We start from the raw sequence: 15,703 nt of genomic DNA, 5'->3' as shown, positions 1-15,703 counted from the left end.
ATTTGAGACCCCTGGCTGGATGTTAAGCTGACCAGCGGACCGTACTGCTATCGGGGCCTGCGCTACAGGCGGCACTGGAGCTACTGGGGCCTGCGCTACAGGCGGCACGGGAGCTACTGGGGCCTGCGCTACAGGCGGCACGGGAGCTACTGGGGCCTGCGCTACAGGCGGCACGGGAGCTACTGGGGCCTGCGCTACAGGCGGCACGGGAGCTACTGGGGCCTGCGCTACAGGCGGCACTGGAGCTACTGGGGCCTGCGCTACAGGCGGCACTGGAGCTACTGGGGCCTGCGCTACAGGCGGCACTGGAGCTACTGGGGCCTGCGCTACAGGCGGCACTGGAGCTACTGGGGTCTGCGCTACAGGCGGCACTGGAGCTACTGGGGCCTGCGCTACAGGCGGCACTGGAGCTACTGGAGACTGAACTGAGGGTGGCTGCGAGGGAGCTAACTGAACTGAGGGTGGCTGCGAGGGAGCTAACTGAACTGAGGGTGGCTGCGAGGGAGCTAACTGAACTGAGGGTGGCTGCGAGGGAGCTAACTGAACTGAGGGTGGCTGCGAGGGAGCTAACTGAGCTGAGGGTGGCTGCGAGGGAGCTAACTGAGCTGAGGGTGGCTGCGAGGGAGCTAACTGAACTGAGGGTGGCTGCGAGGGAGCTAACTGAACTGAGGGTGGCTGCGAGGGAGCTAACTGAACTGACCTGGGAGGAGAAACACGAGCAGGAAAAGGAGCAGGCTCAGAAAAAACTGTCCGAGAAATGGCAGGCTCAGGGTGCCGGTGGCGAGAGTGCCGCTTCTTTTTATCCGTGGAAGCGGGCGGGGTGAGCGGTGGAAGTCCCTGGCAACTCCGGGGACCCCCAAGAGCCAGTCGAGTCCCCCGGAAAGAGCGCTCGTCATGATCAGGAGCGAGCCACGGCTCCCTCCCGAACTCTTCCACTAGCTGTGCGCCTGCGGCGTGCTGCTGCCCCTCGTGATCGACGTCCAGGACCCCCACAGCGTCCGCGGGACGCTTCGTGGAGGGCGAGACAGGACGTAGCAGTGCGCGACGGCGGCGCTGACGCCGGTTCTTTCTGGAAGTGTGTACGATGGATGCTGGAGCCACCGAAGCAGAGGGTGATGTGGCGGCGACCTCCTCGTCGTCCGCCCACATCCTTGCCAGAAAAGAGGCAGGCGAAGTAAAGTCTGAGCAGTGTGGGGAGGGCGAGCGGCTGGTCCGAGGCGGTGCAACAGGTGTGAGTTCCTCCTCCGAAATGAGCCAGGGCTTCCAACGAAGCTCGTCCTCCCGTAAGGCTAGCAATACCTGCTGTCGCTCATCGTCGTCGAAATCTGTGGCCTCCACCATCTCGGTGCGCTGGGCTATGTAGTTTGACAGTGGCGGAGACGAACTGTGAGTTGATGGCGGTGCAGCGGTGAGCCTCAGAGTCCCTACTCTGACTGCCTCCGGCTCGCGAGGCAGCGGCAACGACAACCGTTTGCGGGTCGGAGTCGTAGGTGCGGAGGCGGCGTTTAACACCCTCTGGGCCAGCGTGCGGGCGCGAAGCTCCTCCTTCAGGGGGGCCAGAGAGTCGAACGCCTCAAAAAGCTGGGGAAACCGCCGGAGCTGTGGCGCTTGCTGGAGAATTGCGTCAATGGCCGCCAACCCGGTGGACACCACTCTGGGGTCCGTGCACCCACAGATGCGCGTCATGAGCCGGCAGAGCCGTTGCAGCTCCTCCCCAATCTCGTCCGGACTGTCCGCTGGGTCTGACATGGTCAGATCGTACTGGAGGTCCGCGGAGGGGTTGTGAACTGCTGGGTCCATGTTGTGGTCGCGTTCTTCTGTCATGATACGTTGTGTGGCAGGCAGGGGAAGGACCCAAGATGCAGATTCGCAGACACGGGGATAAACTCAAAAACACAGCTTTATTGCTGGCCACGGGAGGCAATACAAATAAACTAAAACTGGGAAAACTAAAGCATGAACTGTACAAGGGAACCGAACCACGGGGAGAATTACACACAACATGAGGGAGAACGCGACGCCGAACAGAGGGAGACTCAGACAGAAATACACAGAGGGTAAACGAGGAAAGTGGGCACACACGGGGAACACAGGTGACACTGATAATCATAACGAGACAGGGCGGGGTGAACTGAACATGACATGTACAGGCACAGAGGTTCAGACAGGAGGAGAGAGAGCACGGGGAAACACAGACGTAACGGGCTGGGGAAACATGAAACAACCACAAAGGGAGACGAGGGCTCATAAATACATAGAGGGCACACAGGGGGGAGAGAGCCATGAAGGGAAAACACTTAGGGAACAACACAACAGGGCAACTCAGAAAACATGGCCTAAATAAGGAACAAAATACAAAAATACATGAAAACTAAGAATACTGGGCCCACATGGCCCAGGACCATGACACTAGGTAACAAAAGTTCAACACTGCGCCTGCATCCTGGAGCACTTCTGTTGTGTTTTGTACGTGTTTTGGAGTTTTTACGTGTTTTGGAGTTTTTACGTGCTTTGTCTGTAGGGGTCACCGTAAATATACTTTTATTTATTCACTCCACATAAAATGTAATAAATAAATCATATAATACAAAAACCAACTATTCATATTTCAACTTTTAACTATTTAAATTTTCAGCTTTTTCCTTTTACAAATTTAAAGTGAAACAACACAAAACACTGCAAACCACAACACAATTAAATATAAATTATAATATGAAAACAAAAAGAACATGCATATTCTCTGTCATATGGACCTGCATGAATAAACTTTCTGAATCCTTTATCATCAGCAACTGAAAATAGTTGTGGATGATTACTATACCTTTCTAATGTGATGTTGTCGTCCCTGGCTCTCTTTCTCTCTCTCTCCCTCCCGCTCTGTTCCTGAGCTACTGAGTGTAACTACCGCCTCGGCTCTAAGAGCCATTTCATCACTAAAGCATAGGGTTTACCTAAACACAGATTCCCTACTTTTCCTGCTCCCAGGAGTTTTGAGCAACAGATTATTTGCTGCAGAGATGAGCCGTTCCCAAAATCATGAACAGAATACTAATGTCTCCCCATTTGCCCTACCAGAAAGGAAAACGCCAAATATTGAGATTTCTGTGACCAAGAATATGAGAAAAACGTGTTCAGCAAATAGGACTTCTCACTCCCGCTAACCTGACACTAAGTGCTCTTATTTACAGTGTATGATCACTGGTTTAATTTGCTATTTACAGAATATTTACAAGTGGCTCACAGCTATATAGAAGCCTGATACCAGCATCTACAAACTCTAGTTCTGATTTCCACTCAGTCTATTTCCTCCAAACTCGCAGTTTAAACAGGAAACTTGATGCTGGCTGATTGTTGGGTGCAGATAGGGGTGAAGAGAGGAAAGAGGTGGATGTGACCCGTGTCACCATCAAACACACACACACACACACACACACACACACACACACACACACACACACACACACACACTGCTAGGAGGAGCCAGAACCTGCAGCAGTTAAATATACAGGAAGTGTTTTCTTAGCTGATGCAATCTTCTGCGTAATATTAAAGGATTAGACAATCAGTCAAGCTCTGTGTTCAGGCAGGGCCTGATCTTCATAAACACTGATTATGTTACCGCAGTGCTGCAGTCCACAGCTTCAGATGTTCCCATGCAGGTTATAACTGTATATTTCTCTCCTTTTCCACAGTGGGAAGTTTTTAGGTTTTTAGAGCACTTTTATCCTAACTCAGACAGCAGAAATGAAACTAATATCCTGAACACTCACATTATCAGTGTCTTTTACTCTTAGGCCACTATGTGAACTCTTTCCTTCTGTCTGCATGGTTCTGTTCGTGCAGATATTCCAGCGATTTTCCTGTTTTAAGCAGCCGTGTTTGTATTACAGTTCAAACTTATCTTGCATCTGCAGTGTTACAGTGGCCTGAGCACGCACTTGTGGCTCATTCGGATGCTTTATAGCTGTACTCAAACCTGCATCTAACCTCCTGTGCCATCACTCATTTTAAATTGGTCGTATAGCTCATCTCACTGCACAGCTGCTATCATTAACCTGTACGTGTGCACAGTTTATTAGAACATATATTGATCGACTTTATCTACAATAACTCGAATGATAATAACTGTAAGGTTAATCAGAGCCTTTTTTACAAGCTCTGTAATGATCACAGTTATCTCCAACAAGAGAAACAAAAGTAAAAGAAATAAAAACAAAACAAAGCATTATAACATCTTCAAGGTGATATTGCTTTTCTGCAGGTGTGCTGCATCGGTGCCTTTTGAGAAACAGCCAACGTCTCCACATTTCCAATATTTGCTATTAATTATTTAAATCTATTAAAATTCAGTTGTGACATTAAGAATATTTCATGCAAGAAAGTCAATAAAGATAAATTGAGTGGACCAGATTATTAACATCTACGTCATCAAACCTTCTCCTGGTGTCAAAAAGCTGCTGTTAGGTTTACCAAAGAGGCTCAGGGGCAGTTTTGGAACTGATAGCCCACGACAAACGGAAGCCTGATGCATGCTCATTCATATACGAAGATGCAGTCGTTCATTTCAATAATTAGCACAACGCAGTGAGGGACTCAGATTATTGAGGGACTCAGATTGTTGAGGGAGTGATTATAACAAAAATATTCCAGTGTAGGTTTGACTCGTGCTTCTCTCTGAAAACAGTGCAGCAGTTCAGATACATGAGAGGAAGCTGAAGAAGAATCAGTTTGGTTTTCTGTGAGGATGAACTCGTTAAATAAAAACTGCTGTGTGAGGTCCTGAGGACTGCCCCTCAGGTGGAGCACTGGATTTATCTAGAGGTGAGCTGCGTTACTACAAACTATTCTCCCGGATAAACCTGAAATCTGTGTGGAACAGCTGACCTATGTGATGTGTAGAAGAACACCAAACATTATTTACCACCAGATTTGAGATACAAGTGGGGCAGGCCAGGAAAGCCCTTCATAGTGTGTGAACTGAAGCTAGAGATTTGGGATTATCTGTTATCTGTTTCACCGTGTGGTTTTACTAGAGGTGTGAGGCCATGAAGAAATGTCATGTATTGAATCTTTTCATGCTTTATTTCTAAAGGGACCTACTTAAATTGAATACAAATGCTGCTGTTTATTTGCTGTATATGGAGAAGTGGGCTGATAAAGAGAGATGTAGGATGATTGGCTTCTGGTGTAGATCATCGAATGGCAGTAGGAATAAATGATCCTTTCGATAAAGATATTTTTGAATCACAGTGGATTGTGAAGCTGAAGCAAATGGTTGGTTATACAGGATTTTCTCATTTGTGGGGACAAACCAGAGTGGTGAATGGCAGGTACATAAAAACAGCAGATGAGATGAGATCCACTGATATCCTGAGGCAAAATTAGAAATCTGACATGCCTCACAAAATCATAGAATATTTAAGTAAGAGCGCCAACTGAAAAATTACTTGTGTTGTTTAGATTTTTTCATTTGGTGTTACTTCGAAAGGTGTAGATGTGGGGCTGTAGGTATTCCCATGTTATGGGCAGATTTTATGCGTTCAACATGCTAATCATTTATGCAGACTCTGCAGATAAGTGTCACTGTTTATGTGAATGTAAGTAAATTAAGCTGAAAAGACAGAAATATCTCACTGTGTAGTTTAGGTTGAGACCAAATGCATATAAGATGTAGAATCTGTTTAACTCAAGCCATTATAATTAAATTCCATTCAATTCAATTTTATTTACACAGCACAAAATCACAACAACAGTTTCCTCAAGGTGCTTTATATGGTAAGGGAGACCCTACAATAATGCAGAGAAAACCCAAACAGTCATATGACCCCTATGAACAAGTGCTTTGGCCACAGTGGGAAGGAAAAACTCCCTTTTAACAGGAAGAAACCTGCAGCAAAACCAGGCTCAGGGAGGGGCGGGGCCATCTGCTGTGACCGGTTAGGGGTGAGGCGAGAAAGACGGAACAAAAGACATGCTGTGGAAGAGAGACAGAGATTAATAACAACTAATGATTAAATACAGAGAGGTGTAAGTGGAAAAGGGGACTGAAGAAGAAAAATCTAGAAGCCCAGACCTGTTGTAGTGTAACTAAGGGAGCATTCAGTCACCTGATTAAAACCTAACAGGTCCTAGCAGGTCATAAGGTTGGTGGTTCGATTCCTGTCTGCTCTAGTGCTTGTGCAATGGATGAATGAGGCAAGTTGTGTAAATCTTTGAGTGCTCATATAGAGAAGAAAAATCCAATATAAAAACCAGTCCATTTACCTTTTACATGGTATAAATAATAAAAAAATGACTGGCAATGTGCACATTTACTCACGTGACACAGTTACAGTGTAACTCCAACAGGTGGTCTGGACCTGACAGCAAATATATCTTACGTGCTTCTGCAAAGAGTTCAGGTTTATGTGGCGAAATACTTTCTGCTTTCAGAACAGCACCTTTTGTGTTGCTCTCCTAGCTGCAGCTTTTCAACACTGTTTGTGCTCATTATTAGCTAGACAATTCATCTGTACTATTAGCATAAAGAAAATTATGTTATAACACTAACTGCTGGAACCATATCTTCTCCCTCCCTCCTTCTTTCTTTAAAAATAATAATGTCACACTTCAGAGCACGATCCCAGCTGATACACTCCAGCTGGTTTAAGAATTGTTGTTATAGCTGCTTCCTGCTGTGGACTATCAGAGTGTGTAACCTTTGTGAGTTCTTTGAAGTGAGTGAAGTAAAAAAATGTTCATCAGTAGCACGAAGAACAGGTTTGTGTTTGAAACAGAAGATGATTAGAAATAAATAGTAAAATTAGAGCTTCCAGTTGCACACTGACCAGTTCAGTCAATGAGCCTAGGAGTGAATTTCAAAGTAAAATGTTATCTGAGGATGATTGCTCACTTTGCAGGAAGTTCCTGACTCCAGCTGATAAAGATAATCTGTTCACCGTCGATCACTTCCCGCTGTGGTACCGCCTGGCTGTAGAAAACACTCCTGGAAAATTCTACTACTACCCAGTGAATGACAAAGGTTTGTTTGTGACGAACCCCTGAACACGTCTGCAGAACAAAAAGTAACTCGTTATCATTGAATTACTGATAAGGTGATCTGTAGTTAATGTTGGGCGAAATGTTTTGCCCCTCAGGAGTGAAGTACATCATAGCGACGACATCGGTGACCGTGTCAACCGAGGGAAAGACGGCCATGGCTGGAGGTGAGTTTCAAACAAGTGGTGGAAGAGCTATGATGTTCACCTTCTTCATCTTCATCACAAAAACACAGCATGCACTGTCATTATCGCGTTTTCCTCTTGCTTTAGTTGCTTACTGTTTCCTTTATTAATCCGTGACAGCCAAAGCAGATCAGCGTCTAACAGGGAGCTGGAGTTAGCTGTGGAGACCAAACATGTTTATTTCTGTTGGAAAATAAGACATTTTAACATGGGAGTCTATGTGGGCGGAGTCACTTTAGAAGCCAGCTGCGAGTGGCACTTTGAGGAACAGCAGTGGCCATATGCTGACCATTTTCAGTTGTTCTTCTTGAGTCGGGCAAGAGTAAAAGATAATGATGAAGACATTGAAGGTCATACAGTGGTCAGCAAGAATCCTCACTCAAATCGCTTTGTGTGGGATTTTTACACCACGTGACATGAAGCATGTGGTGACGCTGCCTGCAACAGCAGCGGCTATTTGTATTTATTTATTTATTGTCATTGTCAAGAACAATGAAATTGCGTTTGGGGCTTCCATACAACCCAAAAAAAGAAGAAAATAATAAATACCCCTTAAAACCCAAGTGTACATATTTAACCCAGTGTGACTCCAATGCAATAAGACAATCCTTAGCAATAATGTTCGTAGAAATTCAGACAAAGACCTGAGAAACATGGCAAAATACAACAATGCAACCCATTCAATATTATTGTACTGTGAGATATGATATCAGATATGATAGTTATCTATTATCATCTAATTAAACTGTAACATGCAGTGGAAATGAAGTTCAAGGTAACTTCTCCTCCCCGGTCGAAAGCAAAGGAGAACACGACTCTCAGAACTCTGTAAGGAAGTAGTCCTCTCACTCACATTTAAGAACAGCGATTTAGAGGTTGTGAAATGGACCAAAAACACTTCTTTAAAAAGAAAAAATACCCAGTTTAGATAAATAAAGAGTTTATTACCTTCAGCATGATTAACAGTCCTTGAGTTCAATTACACTTCAATTTATTTCATGTGCTTATCACATGTGAGCTGATCTCCTCACGCTCTTTCTTTACTTCACAATGTTGGAGATAATAGTCATCGCTGTTTCGTTGTGCTGGATTAGAAGCTGTTGCAGCTCTAAGCTTGCCCTCTAGGTGGCAGTACAGCTCTAGTATTGTTTGAATGCAGTTAACCTGTGATGAAGCTTAAAGCAGCGTTTACCTGACAGCAGCAGAACTCTGATGTGGTTCAAAGTGTTTGTTGTTCTGAGGAGATTCAGCGGGGGCATCCACCTAACACAGGTACAAAGAATTACTCTGCAGAATGGGGAATGTAAAACACGCACAGCTGATTAAGAGAAAAGTAATTTTTTGCAGCTCACATCAAGAGAAATGTCACACATTCACAGACGTTTGTACTTTTTGACTTTGTGCTTCTTGGGCTTAGATCCAAAGACGGGAACTAAATGTAGATTCATATTTCTAAACAAGAAACACACATGAAGGGAAAGTCAAGGTGCAGAAGTGCCAAACAGCAGCTTGAGAGAAGTTTCAAAGCTGGCTGAGGGATGCAGCGCAGGGAATAACAATTCACAGAGCATCCATACATTAAAAGAAGTACTGCAGAATCACAGCTTCACTGGATTTAGTCCGCTCCATTAAGCTGCACAATCAGTCCCCACCCGGAGAGTTTCGCCCAGTGAGCTGCAGGGTTTCTCTCTGCAGACCTCGTCTCATCAGTGATGAGAGCTGAAGTACAGTGTGTTAGAAACTGCTGATTCGATAACTGTGCACGAAGCCGCTGGCCTCTTTGGGCGGCGTTTCCTCCAGTGAGGTCGGGGATGACGTCTGCCCGTCTTCCAGGTCGGTGTCAGCTCCAGACTCAGCCATCAGGGGCTGCCCGCGGCTCTTCATCTCTTTCTGGTAGCGGGCTACCAGCGAGGCGTAGACGCACCCGTAAGTCGCTGCCACCACCATCATGACGCACACTGTGCCGCACACAACGGCCGCAACTACCTGCGTGCCCTGTGCCCGGCGGACGCTCGCGGGTCTGTAGCGCTGACGGATGCAATCATCGGCACCTCCGACCCGGCCGGGCGGGCAAGGAGGCCGGGTGGCGCCTTCCTTGGTTGAAGTCTGGAGGCAGTAGCTGAACATCTCTGCTGGCACGCTGCGGATGTCCCTGCCCTTCAAATCCTCCGGGAGGCTGCACTGCATCACATCTACCTGCCCATCTATAAAACAGATGGAGAGGGGACACAAAAACAAGGGGAAAGAAGGAGGAAGGGAGAAAGAAGGGAACCAGGAGAGACAGGGAAGGATTGAAAGATATAGAGGTCATTGTACTCTTAGATGTCTTTGCTCAGCATACATCCATCCTGCAGAGCAGAGATTAATTGCTTAGATTATACACCCCAGACTCGCTCCGGTAAAGTCTTAAAGTATTTGAGATATGGAGAGGCCTGCTAACAGCCCTGCTCACCCCTGTAAATCAACCACTCCATCCAGTGCTTGAAGTCTCTCAGCTTGCAATCGCATTTCCAAGGGTTTCCTACCAGCAGGAGGTGCTGTAGCCCCACCAGGGGTTCAAATGTGACTCTGTCCAGGGTGACAAGCCGGTTGCTGGCCAGAGACAGCCAGGTGAGTCTCTGAAGCCCATCCAGCAGGCCCTTGGGCAGCCACAGGAGGCCGTTGGAGGACAGATCGAGTTCCTGCAGCTGCCATAGCCCCTTGAAAACCTCCTTGCTCAATCCAATACTCCCCTGACTTCCATTGAAGGCCTCGACTGTCACTGTGCTGCTATTGAGTTTACTGAGGTAGTTGGTGGACAGGTTTAAGCGGCGCAGGCTGTTCAGGCCTAGGAAAGCTCCTGGCTGCACGGTTGAAAAGTGGTTCTGGGAAAGATCCAGTACCTCCAGGCTGCTGAGGTTGGACAGCTCAGCTTTGCCCAGGAAGGTGAGATTGTTCTGGGGTAGGTGGAGTGCCAGAGAGTCCTGGGCGAGCAGCCCAAGGATAGGCGTCAGAGAGAGGAGTCCAACAGCAGTGCAGTCAGTCGTATTGCCATAGCAGGTGCAGACACCAGGACAGCCTGTGACGGAACCCAGAAGTCCCAGCAGAACCAACACCAGAGTGGACAGAGCCACGCAGACTGGAAGACACGAGAAACGAACAGAATAACAGCGTCTTTTACACTGCCAAAACTATCAGTACATCGTTTAGAAACATTTAAACCTCATGCATTAACTCTGTGAAGCTATATTCGGTTTAATGTTGTAAACTTGCAAGCCTACTTCCCTCAGTTCACCTAAATTAGCTTTTTAATGAATCATAGTAGATTTTCCTCTGTTATAAGCAGATCACTTGATCACTGAAGCTCAGAAAGAGAGCGATGTAGAGAACAGTGTGCTCCACATCTCTTCATAAGAACAGGAGCCTAAATGAAGGCATCAGATTAATTCCTGCAGTGATTCATGTTGACGTCTCAGTCACCAGTGCTGGAGTCTCTCAGGTTTGTCGGCACACTTAATTTTAGCTTTCTGGTAGGTAAACTATACATTATATTTAGGTGAAGATATAGGTTTTGTATAGTATATGAAGTGGACTCACCCAGTCTCTCCAGATGACTTCGTCCATACTGGTGCTGGTTCTTCATGTCTGCCACATCAAATCCACTGAAACCTCAGGCTGCCATCCAGCTGTTCTTTCTCTCGGCCGGGTCACGCAAACTTTCAGCTTTGGAGAGTGTCCTGAAAAAAATGTACATGCAGAGCTAAACATGAATTGGAGTTGCAGATTGTGAACTACTATTGAGATCTTTTACAAAAAATAGTTGCAAATATTATTAATCAGCACAAGACTGTAGCCTAAAGGATTAGGTACATGATTAGTTTCAGAAACACAAAAAAAATATTTTATGATATGAGTCAAAGAGTATAAGTAAAAGTTATAATACTACCATAATGTTTAGTTTCAAAATGTACTTAAAGAACTTAACGTAACTTAAGTTCATAAGAATGTATATTTCTTTAATGCTGAAACATGAAGATGAGCTAAACCTTTACAATAAATAAATAAATAATGTCTGATATTTCCATCCAAAAGTAAGGTAAAAGTGCAAAGAAATACTGCAGTATAAGTATTGTGTGTATATAGTATATGGGCATTGTAATAGTACCATTACTAAGGCTACTGAAACAAATGTAGGGTTCAGAGTGAAAGGAAAAGGTTCATGTATCCTGTGTGTATGCGCCCCTCCCCCTACACACAGAGTGGAGAACAAATTTTATCCAAAATATGAAAATCACTCATTCAAATGACTTCAAACTCGGCACTCCACTTACTCGGGCTCCCAGCCGCACACACAGATAGTTTGAAGAGAATTGATGAGTGGTTTTGGAACTAGATAAAGAAAATATGAAACTACATACAGACATACTCATAGCGTCCAGTGACCGTCCTAGCCATGTCTGTTAGGTAAGACGAGAAGGTGAACTGGACTTTAATTTGGGAATTTTGGACGACTGGGGGAAAAAGCCGCCCTTTTAGAATAACAGGTCATCTTTGTGATGCTTTATCTTTATTCAGGTCTTTATTCCAGGGCTTCAAACTGATTGTTTCTTTTCTACAAGCCTGTTTAATTTAAATCACAAAGAGTGCAGCTCAGTATGGAAGATTAAGTGGAGTATGTCAGATTAAAAACTGCAGACTTGTGCTGTAATGGGCAGCTTTTTTGCACGCCCTCAATCCTTTTCATTCTTCTCCTTTCTTGCTCAGAGAAAACGCACAATGCGCTTCATGCTGAAGTGGAATAATCCTCTGTGTTTTCATCCACCAACATCGGAGGAAAAGTCATTGCCAACTTTTGTCTTCTTAACGCCCACTCGCAGTTCCTGTACGCTGTGGATACAGTACAGCATTGTTTCACACATGCAATCAAGAAAACTGTTTAAATTTTTTGACGATTCTCTCTTTTTTATAAAAAAAAAAAAAAAATCGTTGACTTTACTTCTCTTGATATCTTTGGATGTTTGGGGCACTTCTGATATGCAGAGGAAAGTGTGCAGGGGGAGATAAAGCTGCAGTGGAAAAAGAAAAGTGCTGTCACTCCACCATCCATCTTTAACTGCTGTAAAGAGCTGGAGAAACGCTGCCTCAAGGTCTTTCTTTTGTTGCAGGTCCTTCTTTTGTTAACTTGGCACAAAGATGTCCGTCACTCTGCTGTGAACTGTGTGAGGCAGAAAGTCGCCTTCGGGGCACAACTGACATTAGAAAACAGGGGAAATTACAATGCAGGTATAGAAGCGAGATAATGGCTCCCTCAAAGAATATTTGACGTCACTTTACATCATCAAGAGACCAGGGGAAAAAAATCAGGGCCTTCATCCCAGGATGATATTGACAGGCACATCCTCTGTGTATGAATAGAAGATAATGTACTGTAAGTACTGGTGCTCAGAGTGTCTGCAGGATTAGACTGTCCTCATCAGAAGCCGTCACCTCAACAAAACCAAAGCAGAGGCAGAGTAACCCCAGTCTGTTGGCTTTTCTGTTCTGCACACTGTGAAGGGGAGTGAAATGAGAATCCTGCAACCAGACTTTGAGGGACAGCTGTCATTTGCATTTGATCTTCAGATTTGCCCTTAAGAGGATGAGCATGCAGAATCACCTCTGATGCTTTCTGATGTTGGTGCTGGATCCGAAGTATTTGTAGAAAGAACAAAATCTCACATTGTATAAATCCTTCAGGCAGAGCTGAACTCGATGTCTTTATCCAGATCCCTTTACTTTGGGATTAAAGTACCAGTGAGCACCCTCGGTGCTCTACACTCGCCCGCCGCTGCACACTCAAACACATGCGCAGCTGCGAGCCGAGGACCAAAAACAAACGTAGGGGCTGGTGTGTCATCTTCTGTTTATCAATCTGTGAAGTTGCTCCTGGCTGCTTTTCTGCTGTTTCTCTCCTCAGTCGTTCGCTCCTTGTAGCTCGCCCTCCTCTCTGCCCTACTTGGTGTCTCCTTCTTTGGACTTTTAAGGACACCCCTGAGCGCCAGAGGCTGCTGGGTGTAGGTCGAGGACGCTAGGTCCAAAATCAAATTTTCCCAGTGGGTTTATTCATAAAAAAAATACAGTCTCTGAGACAGTCAAGGAAAGACTGCTGGTTTTTTTCTGATGGAGGCTTTTGATGCTAGCTCTGGTAAATACCTGAGTTAGTCTATTGTATGAATCAAAATGTCTATATAATGGAAGCAAATATTTAAAATATAAATAGGATAAAGCTTTAGTTGCATGTTATTTTGCAGATTTTAAACTCCAAATCAGCGGTCCCCAACCTTTTTTGCACCACGGGCCGGTTTATGTCGGACGATGTATTCACGGACCGGCCTTTACGGTGTCACAGATAAATACAACAAATGAAACCAGTATTGGTACCAAAAAAGGAAGATTTATTCATAACACACGGGAAAAGACCCAGGGAAACCGAGTTAAAGATAAAAACGATTAAAAAATAACGATAAAAACTTCACACCCGAGCCTCAAATCTTGTAGCCCGGTACCAAACGACTCATGGTCCAGTACTGGTCCATGGCCCAGGGGTTGGAGACCGCTGCTCTAAATTAAAAAATAAATAAATAAATACTAATCAGCAGTGTACAATGAGTTAAAGTCATCTATAGCTACAATGCTAAACCGATGAATATATTAATGGATCAAAATTGATGTTCCAGGAATGTGTATTAAAGTTCACCCTTATTTCTTCCATGGGAAGTGGGAGGGTAAGTAGCAGCAAGGTGCTGCTAATCAAATTACGTGAGTAACTGATCATCAGCAAGTGTGAGCAGCTCTATTAAAGCACAAGTTTTGTCACTTTGCTGATTTAAAGTATTTAAGTGTTCTGTGTTAAAACATTCTCAGCAAATTCACCCGGTGCAATGGTCAGAGAACAACCCAAAAGCTCCATCAAAAGCAGGACTTTGCTGCTAAAGTACAAAGTCCTGTGAAATCCTCCTTTTCACATGACTACTACTGATTCTATCAGGATGCTGAAACATCTTCCTTATTAAGAATTATTATGACTTTTTCTTAAATACAGAGGAAATATTTGTTTCCCCACTTTGTTTGGCATTGAAACCATATTTTACAATCTTTAGTCTCTGGTGTAGTGCTACTTCTATGCCAATTTTCTACACTGCATTTATTTCAGAGCAAATATTCTGATTTCCTGTGGGACATCTCTGCCTTGTTCTTGGTCTCCTTCTCTTTTCCGCACCATTTAAAAAATCCTGGAGACGCCCCAGAGACTGAGACTTGCAGTGCCAGTATGGCCTCTGAGGATCTGCAGAGAAAGTATTTCATCCTCTCCTGTGCTTTCCTACGTTCTGATAGGTTAGAAGTGTAAAAGTGCACTTTGCATGCTCTTCTACACCGAGCCCGGAGAAGCATGTTTTTGATATACATGTGTATATATTTTCTGGGGCCATAAAGTACTAAAGTTTAATATCCAGCTCTACTAATCACACAATATTGGGTTGTAGAAGTCTTTGAAATAATTGCGTTCCTGTGGTTTGAGCTATACTGTAATATTCTTTGTGGGTTTTATGTCTCTTCAACGTTCAAACGTTTCCCACCCCAGAAGCCCATATTCCTCCTCATTCTGCAGGACACAGCATGGATCCTCCCACAGTAACGTCCCAGTAAAAGCTTTCCCAGTTATAAAAACTGAAGCAAAATGTTCCTCCGTTCCTCCTGTGTTTCAACTTTATGGAGGTTTTGTGAGCAAACGGCTGTTGAGTTGAAGCAGCTTGTCAAATGCACCATCAGCCAGATTAGACGCCACCCACACAGATGCGAGGGGTCGCAGATTAAAACCCCAGTTTCAATCCCTGAGCAGGGCAGATGCCTGTGCAGGAGTCCAGATGTTGTTTAAACATCTGATCCCAGAAAACACCTCCTCCCGCCCCGCCCGCCCGACCCGACCAGCCTCTGACCCGCGCTGTCTCGGTTTTTATTATCGTGCTATTACCACACACACATCTGCTGTTTTTATTTGGCCTGTCAGTTAAATCACTTTCACAGCGGTAAACAATATACAGCCGATCTCCTCATACACACTGAGCCACTCTGGTAACAGCTAGCATCATGCAGCCATGATTTTCTTTTTGGAGAATGTCACCTTGTTGGTTGTTTCTCTGCAGCAGTCTAAGTTCCACACTGAGTGGGTCTTCCTATGTGTATACCAAGGAAGTAAGTTCCTTGGTTTATTTAAGTTGATGCACGAGCTTAGTTATTATAATCCTAAATGGTTGCTTTGTAGTTGGGTTAGTTTAATCAGACATACTGGCGATTGGTAGCTGTAATACAACCAGTTTTATACCCATTTATTAGTGTAAAATTGCTTGTTGCGAATAATGACCCCAAAATCCAAATATTTACTTAATGTTGGTGAATAACAGTGTAATGCTTGACAGGATTTGTCTTTATTTCAGTACCATGGTTAGCTCCTGGGGTAGATT

General features: G+C 44.8%; 3 protein-coding genes across 3 annotated transcripts in view; 1 reads left to right on the top strand and 2 right to left on the bottom strand.

Moving 5' to 3' along the window:
* LOC146629659 (voltage-dependent calcium channel subunit alpha-2/delta-4-like) overlaps positions 1–15,703 on the top strand; it is an 87,125-nt gene that overhangs the window by 37,384 nt on the left and 34,038 nt on the right. Inside the window, exons 26-27 of the mRNA XM_085360168.1 lie at positions 6,900–7,021; positions 7,137–7,205. Of these exons, the coding sequence (XP_085216294.1) occupies positions 6,900–7,021; positions 7,137–7,205 (191 nt within the window). The remainder of the gene's footprint in view (positions 1–6,899; positions 7,022–7,136; positions 7,206–15,703) is intronic.
* On the bottom strand, positions 737–1,830 carry LOC146629661 (uncharacterized). The gene is made up of 2 exons (XM_085358919.1): positions 791–1,830; positions 737–746 (listed from the first exon to the last, which is right to left on the bottom strand). The coding sequence occupies exons 1-2, from the start codon at positions 1,822–1,824 to the stop codon at positions 737–739; spliced, it is 1,044 nt and encodes a 347-aa protein (XP_085215045.1). The 5' UTR covers positions 1,825–1,830.
* On the bottom strand, positions 8,958–10,845 carry LOC146629660 (leucine-rich repeat-containing protein 52-like). Its single transcript, XM_085360170.1, has 3 exons — positions 10,800–10,845; positions 9,676–10,341; positions 8,958–9,427 (listed from the first exon to the last, which is right to left on the bottom strand). Exons 1-3 carry the CDS (start codon positions 10,843–10,845, stop codon positions 8,958–8,960), a joined length of 1,182 nt encoding a protein of 393 aa, XP_085216296.1.

The sequence above is a fragment of the Diplotaxodon limnothrissa genome, linkage group LG7, assembly GCF_057381915.1.
Source record: "Diplotaxodon limnothrissa isolate DT_005_m linkage group LG7, D_limnothrissa_male_GT1.1, whole genome shotgun sequence".
Lineage (NCBI taxonomy): Eukaryota > Metazoa > Chordata > Actinopteri > Cichliformes > Cichlidae > Diplotaxodon > Diplotaxodon limnothrissa.
This window is presented reverse-complemented; position numbering and strand designations above follow the sequence as displayed.

Excerpts from the sequence above, each read along its gene's own strand:
- LOC146629660 (XM_085360170.1), bottom strand. The coding sequence starts at position 10,845 with ATGAAGAACCAGCACCAGTATGGACGAAGTCATCTGGAGAGACTGG. Across the intron at positions 10,342-10,799 it reads AAGTCATCTGGAGAGACTGG|TCTGCGTGGCTCTGTCCACT; the intron begins GTGAGTCCACTT and ends CGTGTCTTCCAG. Across the intron at positions 9,428-9,675 it reads GGAGTGGTTGATTTACAGGG|ATGGGCAGGTAGATGTGATG; the intron begins GTGAGCAGGGCT and ends TCTGTTTTATAG.
- LOC146629661 (XM_085358919.1), bottom strand. The coding sequence starts at position 1,824 with ATGACAGAAGAACGCGACCACAACATGGACCCAGCAGTTCACAACCCC.